The sequence below is a fragment of the Dunckerocampus dactyliophorus genome, chromosome 10, assembly GCF_027744805.1.
Source record: "Dunckerocampus dactyliophorus isolate RoL2022-P2 chromosome 10, RoL_Ddac_1.1, whole genome shotgun sequence".
Lineage (NCBI taxonomy): Eukaryota > Metazoa > Chordata > Actinopteri > Syngnathiformes > Syngnathidae > Dunckerocampus > Dunckerocampus dactyliophorus.
In genome coordinates, this window is record NC_072828.1 from 12,848,073 (window position 1) to 12,858,614 (window position 10,542).

The 10,542-nt window shown below is 40.2% G+C and overlaps 1 protein-coding gene across 4 annotated transcripts in view; it reads left to right on the forward strand.

Moving 5' to 3' along the window:
• Window positions 1–10,227, forward strand: part of elovl1b (ELOVL fatty acid elongase 1b) — a 26,135-nt gene extending 15,908 nt beyond the window's left edge. The window contains exons 2-10 of one of the 4 annotated variants that reach the window (XM_054789210.1): window positions 2,339–2,475; window positions 4,089–4,178; window positions 6,723–6,817; window positions 7,421–7,611; window positions 7,686–7,766; window positions 8,215–8,271; window positions 8,362–8,467; window positions 9,379–9,515; window positions 9,593–10,227. In XM_054789210.1, coding sequence (XP_054645185.1) covers window positions 6,739–6,817; window positions 7,421–7,611; window positions 7,686–7,766; window positions 8,215–8,271; window positions 8,362–8,467; window positions 9,379–9,515; window positions 9,593–9,922 — 981 coding nt within the window. In that variant the 5' untranslated portion in view covers window positions 2,339–2,475; window positions 4,089–4,178; window positions 6,723–6,738 and the 3' untranslated portion in view covers window positions 9,923–10,227. Of the gene's footprint in view, window positions 1–2,142; window positions 2,476–4,088; window positions 4,179–6,722; window positions 6,818–7,420; window positions 7,612–7,685; window positions 7,767–8,214; window positions 8,272–8,361; window positions 8,468–9,378; window positions 9,516–9,592 lie in introns of those variants that run through there. The other 3 variants (XM_054789207.1, XM_054789211.1, XM_054789208.1) reach the window with 3 other exon arrangements.
• The last annotated feature ends 315 nt before the right edge of the window (window positions 10,228–10,542 follow it).

The window sequence follows — 10,542 nt, forward strand, 5'->3', positions numbered from 1 at the left end:
GCCACAGTTAAAGACTGTCACTATTGCTACTAGGATATGACGACTACTACTAGGTTACTCATTTTGGCTGCTGACAACACCAGGGTGTGGCGGTGAGGTCATAGTAAAAAGATGCTCATCTAAGAAAGTGGGGATAAGTGCCTGGTGTTTATGTGTGTATATGTGATAAATACAACTGTGTAAAGACAATTCATAATTATTACCAGGCTTTTTAATTAGAGTAAATTGAGAAAACGCACAAAAAGCAGAAGGCAGTAATTATATTCTGAAGTATTTAGTGTCATCTCTCCTTGTAATGTTGTCACATGCATTCAGTACTTCATTTCTAGGACCAGGGCATGGAAAATAGTTAATTTTAAGTGTAAAAAAAATACACACTTGGAGTTGCAAAATTAATTAATTTGTGGGAATTCATAGTAACTGAAAGAAATACTTGAATTTACATGAAAAGGGAATAAACTGAAAAAAATTGTAAATACCACATTGTTGAAACTCATGCGTTTTACACCGTACCGTTTACAATGAACTCACCAGAGGGGTTAATTTTGGCTGAGCAGTTTGCTCCTTACCGCTATTACAACATTGGTTCTGTTGCTGCTGTGTCGCAATATACACTAGGTCCCCAACTTACGAACACCCGACTAGCGAACACTCGCAGATACGAACACAAGCCGACTGGTCTATATTTTATTTTATTTTGCCTTGTAGTCAGTCGCTCAATCAGTATTTATACTGCTACTGTACATGCTTGACCAGTAGAGGGCACTGTGACACTGCTAATGCAGCCTTAGAGCTAATGAGACCAACAGAGGAAGAGTTAGACGCGGGGGAGATACAGTGTAAAGCTAAATGGAAAGCTAAATTGTACAACACGGACACAGCGTGTGATTAAAGTTAATGAAGAGTTAATAGGCCTGCTTAATTCTACACCACCCACAGAACACTACCTCTTTTAGAAGAGTCTTTTTTCAATATCTCCTCCTCCTCCACCACCACCGACGTATGCTCAACCACTCCTCTTCAAAGGTAAATAACATTTATCATTACATATTATTATTATTATTATTATTATTATTATATCTTTTTTATTGTTGTTTTTTTCATTAATTAGCCTCGTTTAATATTACTACTGCATCCAAATCTCATATTTACATACATACACATATACTGTATATATGTATACACGTACATGTAGTACCTATATCATTGGTAATATTACCTTTTCCCCGACTGAAGAACGATTCCACATAAGAATGGTCGTCTGGAACCAATTGTGTTCGTTAGTTGGGGACTTAGTGTACTTGTTAATAAATTACCATGTGCTCAAAGAGAGCTATGTTTTCCTTTCCACTTTCTCATGCACTCATGGCACAAATCATGGCGTTGCCCCCTATGAGCTGTGGTCAAAATGCTTTGGAAGACATGCTAGCATACATACGTATTACTCAGTAGACAATGGTCAAGGACTTATCGACAATAAGTTGCTAGGTCCCATCCATGCCCTGCAAAGATTTTTCAACCAATCTTACTTCAATTGTACACACTTGCTCTTGTCAGTCCCCTAAATGTGTGTAACAAATTCCACGGTGATTCGGCTGAACGCCCTAAAGTTACAGTGGGTGTTTTGGAGAGTGCATTGAGCTGCGTGAGAAATTCCAAGACAATCCCACTTATGGTGATCAAACAACAGCACCGCCATGTGCTGTAGTTGTCAGAAAAATAATAGCACATGCAACACAGTAGGGGTGCAGGTTTCGGTTTTCACCCTTTTGTGTGCAGAGGTTCAGGAGTAGAAGAGTTACACAAACAAGCTAGTGGCAGCCGAAGTCTTTTTGCACAGTACTGCAACTCTCAGCAAGGAGTGGAAAGCAAACAACAATGGATGGCCTTCATGATAACGGACTCTACTGATTCCTCGCCTGCTGCCTGTGAATAATAAGAAGAAGAATATCTGACCACTCTGTAGAAAACAAACAATTGAGAGCCAGGTTTCCATGCAAGTGTGTGCAGGGTGTGGCCAGGAGAGTCGTGGGGGGTGGAAAGGAGAGATGTTGGGTGGGAGTTTTTTAGCTGAAAGTCAGGCGGTGGTCACAGGGGGAGCATTTCATTTTGCATGTGTTTAAATACACCACACTACACTCTCTTTCTCTCTCTCTCTGTGGCCTTGCTCAGTCTCTTCCCTCCCTCTCCCCCCTCTGAGCTCGTTATTCATCCACCTCCTCTGGGTGAGTCAGGGAGGGTGGAGATTCGGAAGACGGCCGTACCAGTCGCACTTTGTCGGTTGACTTTTCCATTCACCCTCTCTCTCTGTCTTTCTCTCCCTGTCTCGCACCAACAGCAGTTTTTGCGGTCCCAAGAGAAGCTCCCAAAGAGGATTTTTAACGCTGGCTTCAGTTTATTCAAGCTGGGAATTCTGCTGCTTTGCTTTTCTTTTTTTTTTTCTTTCTTTTTTTTTTTTTTTTTTTTTACAAGAAGGTAAGTCACGCAAGTAACGTTTGTAGCCTTATGCCTGAGAAGTGCACATTTTAATTCGCCCCCTAGTTGTTTTTATGCTTAAACTGTCTTGACTTGTTCCAGAAGTTCACTCTTTGGCCCTTTTTTTTAAAACTTTACACTTCAACTAATGGGTGTTCTGTTTTACTGCCTCATCCCTTCTTCCCTGTTTGTTCATCATTAACTCTTTGCTCTTTTTCCATCCTGTGATTCATTGACTCAATAGGAAACACCCACTACGCTTTATGTCTCCTTCACTAGATGTAAACCAGACATTTGTTGTCAAGGCTTCCCTAAAAACACAACTGTCAATGCTTTCTGCCAGGGGAGGTCATGTGTCTTACTGTCATGTGGGAGTAACTACAGTACTACTATAATATTAGAGAAGTTCATGTCCTTGCTTCCTAAACATTTGATCCCAAAATAGATCCTAATTCAGTCGTTATTGGGTCACTGATAGATTTTATGTGGAATTGATTGTCGTTATGTGATCTGATTGTTGATTCATTCCGCCTCGAAGCAATTGTGGCGAAATGTGAGTGCACTACTTGTCTGCAACCAGCAGAGGCGCTGTTGATTCAGGACATTGTGCCATTAAAGGTCTCATAGTGTTTTTCACAGATAATATGTCTGAGGACCCCCAGTAGTGTATTTGAGGTGTGATTCCTAAAATCTAGTCTTGATGCTGGGATTTAGACAGTAGGAAGTGCTTTAAGCAACCCTTTTAATGGGAGCATGCCATTTTGTGTCTGTTGCTTTAATGCTAATGAGCTGTGTGTGTGTGTGGCTCTAAAAAGTGCTTTTGTACACATTATCCACTTTTTACCTATACACCGTAACTCTGCACTTGTCTAACATGATAGATGTCATATATCACATAGAACAATGTAACATTAAGGAGTGGAAGAGGAGGAAACAAATGTTAGCAACAATTGCATAGCTATGTGAGCTACAGTGCTAACATTACACTCACATTTTAAGCAATATCATGCTAGGTTAGCCAGTTCGCTGAAGAAAAACAAAATGACCAAACTGACTGCAAGCTGACTGACAACGGGCAGAGCTTTATTTTTAGAAGTGTAGCGAAGCCTGCTTTTCTCATTTCCAAAACTGCCCTCTGTGCGGAGGTGGGAAGGGCCATGTCCATGAGGACGGAGGTTTTATCATCCATCCATGAGATCTTAAAACCCAGAGCTTCAAAAGTGACCCCTCACAAGTGGAGCAAACAAGTGAGGGAGATGATGTTTTTTTTGTTTGGTGCTCATTTTCTTTTGCTTTCCATCTGGGTCTCAGGTTACACATACACGTTGCTTCTCCCGCCTTTTCTTCCTGGGGTTGTGAGACTTTTACACCTGATTCTTAAATGGCCACTAGTCGAATAGACGTGAGTTTGACTTGTAGATGGAATGCTAAAATAATAAGTTGGCACCACGAAGCAAATGTCACACTGCTGCTAAAATAAGTTAAGGGAGGACAGAATGAGCAGTAAATACAGTATGTATGTTTTTCTTCACTGTTCAAGCCAAAGGTGTGTTCCCCAATGACCAGATGATCAAATCATGTGGTCAACTTAACTGTTCAGCATTTTTCCTCAGAACAAGACTTGTCTTCTGCACCCACAGACATGATGGTGCACTTGTTGAAAATGCCTCCAGGCTGGCTCAAAAACAGCCACAGCGTTTTGTGTAAGATTTTTGTCAACAACAAAAAAAAATTGTCATTTTATCTGATCTTGTCATTGCTTCACGCCACCATTTGCGATAAGGCTAGGACCAAGATGGAAAAAGATCTCATGAATAGTTATGGAAAGCTGCTGTCAACCTTTGGTGAACTTCCTGACTTAGTTGTTTCTCAAAGTGGGGTCTGTGGACCGCTGGGGGTTCCCAAGGCAATTTGCATGTGGTCCGTGACTAATTGGATTAGTTGGATTGGAACACAAGCCCAATACTGTACAAGTAATGTTTTACCGTCTATAGTAAAACTTAAAAATACAACTTTTGATGCAGTGTAACCATTTTATTTTTTGGTTTACCACAGAGGGAGTATACACACACGTTTTTGGTCAGAGTCTGGATTCTTGCTTTTTGGACCATAACTTACCTGGAGTTTTTGATCAATTTCTGAATTATTTGTCCACCAAACCATTTGCAGTACTTGTTTTTGGTTATTTAGAGAGTACCTGGTCTGCTTTATTGCTCATGTAATCCTTTTCCCGAAATAGTTTGAGAAATACTGACTTGGTGAATGCACAAAAGCAAATGGTGGTAAATCATGTTGCATTTTCTGTGCAAAGGAAAGCCATTGATTGCAACACATGGGGTATGCATATGACTTGTGGTTCCGCTTTCCATTTTGAGAGCATGCTAACATGTTGTCCACACAAAAGGGTGAAAATGTGCACACACATGCACCCCTACTATGTTCCCCGTGCTATTATTTTTCTGACAAATATTTACTGGACTGGCGCAAGATTGATTGAAAAGCATGGCCGCCGTCACTCATAACATAACGGGGCAGGTCTAATTGTCCATAAGTCATTGACCATTTGTCTGATTATAAAACTTTGAGGGTATCTGTATTACATGTATGTAGTACATGTCTTCCAGGGCATTTTGAACACAACTCATAGGGTACGCCACAAATGTCATTTACAGTCCTGTCACATGACACAGGGCATATACTAATAAAAAGTCTAAGGTCTTTAAAGACAGATCAACATTAAATAAATTGTAGTTTGTCAGAAACAGAAAGGTTGACGCCCTATCCAGTGAGATACAGTTCATTGTGGTATAGTTTCATGTTTTGCATTCAAAGTGGTCTTTTTGATTTATTATGTTGTACTTTGGGAAAATATTTGTTTCCTTTTGATGCCTCCTAAGGCGCTCTTTGTGAACAATGGGTAGCTGTAGGCTTTTCATTTCTTTTATGTATCCTATCTAAAAGTCAATACTTCCTCTTGTTTGCTTTTCCCCAACCGCCATGGTCTCAGCTTGTAATGATATTGGCTGAAGGAGGGATTGTCATTGTTGATTGTACATCAAACAATGGCGCTCTCAGGGTCCAGTTTCATGGGACGCCACGCCCTGTTTGTCCTTGTAAACTACAGGGTTTATACACTTGACATTAAGCATTTAACTTTCAAGCTACACCCCCTGGCAGAATTCCTGCTTGCATGCTCGCCATATTCCCAGCACCAGCAGCCTTTTTCATGTTTAGCAATTTTTCAGTTTATGTTCCCACTTTTGTCTTGGCTTTCGCAGTAAAGGAAACAGAGAAGCACAGTGCTGGCTGGCTTCAGGGCGAGGAATGCCATCCCACTTCCCCGTAGCCCCTCCTACTTTGATGTCAGGCCATGTCGGATGAGCAGGGATTTTCATTGGGATTTTTTTTGTTATAGAGGGAGGTTCTCGCTTAGGTCAGCTTGGGTAAATGACGTTTCTGTCGAGCTGAATTAGGGATTGTCCCAAAATGCATCATCTGGATTTGATAATGATTTAGTTTATTTCAAACATTTTTCACAAATGTACATGAAACCGCATTACATGTTAACACTTGCACAATTGAACATGCCCGAAAATGAGTAAGAAGAAGCAGAGTTTATTTAACCCCTTCTCCATGTCTCAGCAGTTACTCATACTTTGTTCATTTCCTGTGTTTAAACGTTTATTATACTGTATTTATGTACTGTACCAGGTACTTCCCCATACAGAAAGAAGAATGGGTAAAACCAGGTTAATAGAGTTTGTAGATATCTGTATTTCTATAATAAAAGAATAAGTACAAAGTAAAAACTGACAGAAACATTGCAATTTCTAGATGTATAACAGGTGATAGATAGAAGCTTACTCAATTAATGATGAATGCAGGATGAAATGATATCAGACACTATGGTTCTTCCTCCATATTGCTTGTACCCAAAACATTGAGGATGTTGGGAAATTTTTGTCCCTACCAGTTTACTGTTTGATTTCTTAATGTCTGTGGAAATTCCAGTGTTGAGAAATGATTAACCACTTGATTAACCACTTTATTTATATATATATATACACACACACACACACACACACACACACACACACACACACACACACACAGTATATATAAAGTGGTTAATGAACACTATTAACGTGTCAAAGGTTTTCACACTTAAATGTTGAAAAAGTTTGTATTTCGGGGGTGTGATAACTGTTTTTGGGCTGTAATGTAATTTAGCTTGTCTTTTTTTGCAGATAAAGGGCTAACAAGATGGCAAACATGCTCCAGGAGATGAAGGAGATTGGCTCACATGCCATAGATATCTATGACTACCTCGTGGCGGGAGTTGGTCAGTCCTGTTTTGTTTTTTTGTTTGTTTTTTTTAAATAACCACATACAGGAGGATGATTATTTGAACAATGTTTAGAATATCACGACTTGCATTGCGCCCTCCACCTTTTTAATGGATGGCTGACAGATCAATGTATTCATGTCGTTTACGTAGGGCTTTAAAAAAAATGCTAATGATTAAATCATTATATCATTTAAAAAGCTATTAACCCTTGAGACCCCTTTTAAAATGAAGTTACACTTTTGAATGAATGAATGGGTGATTTGATAAATAGCTTTACATTGTAGTAAATGATTTCATATTATAATTTCTATGTATTTAATTTTAACTGAAAAAACCTTCCATAGTAAAAACTGACTGATTGTTGCGTCTTCAAGCGATTGAGGCAAAATACTTTACTACAACAAGCAGATTCAGCCTCGACTCGTAAAGAATACAACGTCGGCTAAGGCTTGCATTAATCTGCTCAATACAACAGTCGAATTGAAACAGAAACTCAGAGCATTTATAGAGCTTCTTCCACCCCTTTTAAAGATATTAATAGTTGGTAAGGAAGTGTAGTGACATTCCCATCCCTAAACCAGTCTACTCCTCCCCCAGATCCTCGGCTGAAGGATTATCCACTGATGCAGAGTCCCATTCCCATGACTGTAATTTTGCTGTGCTACCTGTTCTTTGTACTGTACCTGGGCCCTCGCATCATGGCCAGTCGGAAGCCCTTCCATCTGAAGGAAACCATGATAGTCTATAATTTTTTGCTCGTGGCGCTGTCCATATACATTGTCTATGAGGTGAGTCTGCTTGTGGCTGCATTTTATTGTTTCCTGATAAAACATATCAAACCGAATTATTGTTTTTTTTAAAGTTCATGATGTCTGGATGGGCCACGACGTATACTTGGCGATGTGACGCAATCGATGTGTCTGACAGCCCTCAAGCAATGAGAGTAAGTTACTGCTTTATTGCCAACACTAGTGACTTGGGGTGGGAATCACAGAGTAACTCGTGATGCAATGATATTGCATATTTTCACAATGATACCAATGATATAACAAAACAACAATTATCCTGTAATCGGTTTATTTGGAAATAGACCACAATATATACCTGTTACGTAGCTGACAAAGAGAAAACAATAACAGACTGTGTGTGCAAAGAGTTGTCTTTCCCTTTTCAACCTTCTCATGCACTCCAAATCATTATTTAAGTTAAAAAAAAAAAAAAAAAAGATATGAGTTGTCACAATTGGGAAATAACAGCCTCTCTCTAATTATCGCCTGCTTCCAATTAACGCCATCGTCTTTGCGGTTTAGGTAAATAAACAGCTATCATGAGAGCATTTACTGTATCACAAGTGATGTGTTTGATGGCTCATAAAAGTCTCTGTCCTTCAGATGGTCCAAGTGGCTTGGCTGTTCTGGTTCTCCAAGATCATTGAGCTCATGGACACAGTAAGTCATTAAATGTGAAGACGCTTGGTAGGATCTGTTGTAGTCGCCTACAATCCCGTTTTTGTTATGTTTTTTTTTTTTAAATGATAGATCTTCTTCGTACTGAGGAAAAAGAGCGGCCAAATCACCTTCCTGCACATCTTCCACCACTCCTTCATGCCCTGGACGTGGTGGTGGGGAGTTGGCTACGCTCCTGGTTAGTACACGTCAACGACTGTAAATCTGGCTTTCTTTTGTACCTGTACTACCTCTGACCAAGTGACAGCTCTCTAAGTGTTGCTTGATGACAACCTGCTTTGTCCAATCCTCAAGCTACTGTTATTAGAAGTACTATAGTGATAGAAATGTCATTATTCTGCTCAATATACTGCATTACTGCAATATATGCGTTACCGAATATAGCACGATATTTTCTACGATAGAACAAAGTCTGGAAAAAGACATGTTATGTATAAATCTCTAGATCCCGAATATAAGAGGGTATTTTTTTCCTTATAAAAAAGTCATCATGTATAAATGTCTTATACAGTATTCAGGGTCGTTTTATGTGCAGGTCATTACAGTATTTCAAAATGGCCCCCTGTTGATTCTGTCTCAGCTCGATGCTGTCTGAAGAACTCCAGGCAACATTATTTTTCTCAAAATATATCGGTGATAAATACATTTCTGTATTGACCCCAATATAAAATGGTATTTTTTCACAGAGGGAAAAATCATCATGTACTAGTATACATCTCTAGACCCAGAAAAGATGACCAGTGGGTCCAAACACGCTTTTCTTCCTGTCACTCACACACACCAGTGACCTGGCAACACAGAGACCTACTGGATAAAAAGTGTCTCAAAGGCTGTTAGCAAATAACAGAGGTTATGCTAATGGTAATGCAAATGTTACGATCAATGAAGGAGAGTTGTCAAACAACTGTCTCCACAAACAACCTACTGCTAGATGTTGTTTTGTTTTGTTTTTGTCTTTACATTCGTGTCAACACAGTATTTAAAAATCAAGGGAATCTAGTGGAATGCCCATCTATACTATGGACTTTCGTTTCATGTTTAAAGTCAAATTCAACTCACATGGCTGTCCATCTTTGCTTCCGCCTCCAGGTGGAATGGGGTCTTTCCACGCAATGGTGAATTCATCCGTCCACGTCATCATGTACTTCTACTATGGCCTTGCTGCTGCCGGGCCTCGCTTCCAGAAGTTCCTGTGGTGGAAGAAATACATGACTGCCATTCAACTTGTACGTTCGCTCTTCAACCGCTTAGTCACTATTTAGTCGCAATGTTTGACGGCTTCTTACTGGTTTCTCGCCAACAGATTCAGTTCGTCCTGGTGTCCCTTCATGTGACTCAGTATTACTTCATGGACAGATGCGACTACCAGTTCCCGGTCATCATCCACATGGTGTGGATTTATGGCACCTTTTTCTTCATACTCTTCTCCAACTTCTGGGTGCAGGCGTACGTTAAGGGCAAGCGGCTGCCCAAGCAGGGCGTCCGGCCGTGTCAGAACGGCACGGCCGCCGTCTACGCCAACGGCAAGCACCATGAGAACGGCGTCAAACACGCCATGGCCAACGGCACCAGCAACAGCTCGGCCCACCTGGAAAATGGCAGCGCTCCTATGGGCAAGATGAAGAAGGCCTAGGATGACGGTGAGGAAACACCCAAAAAGTATGACTTGGTCAACCTGTCCAACCTACCGAAGATCATTTTGGCGGTTTTTCCTGTTTTTAGTTTAGTGTGATGAAACGTAGGGCGATAATGCGGTCGATGACTGACTTCCACGATGGGAATTCCACGTTTTGTTTGGTTAGGTTGTTTCTCTTGAGTTTTGGGGAAGCATCTGTTGGACAAAATGTATGAAGAGAAGATGTTTGGAATGGTTCATCTTCTCTGATGTTGCAAACATTTAATATCACACTGGTCCTCCCCCCACCCCACTTCTCACTACTTATGAACCCTCCCTATGACATGATGTACAGAAAACTTGAAAATACTTCTTTTTTGTAAATAGTTTTACAACAAAAAAACTAATTGTACTGGTATGGTTTCTACTTTCTAAATTGTCACTTTTGTGTATTTAAAAGAAATAAAATACCAATAAAACCAGTTTTAAATGATCTGATACACATGGCCTCTGTGTGTGGTGGTACTACACTAACATAGGATTCTGCAACAGTAGTGTCATCACGTCACCCAAGAGCAACATTGTGCTGTGTTGCCAAAAAGAAGGGATTTAGTCGCTTGTCTTGTGCCTCTTCACGA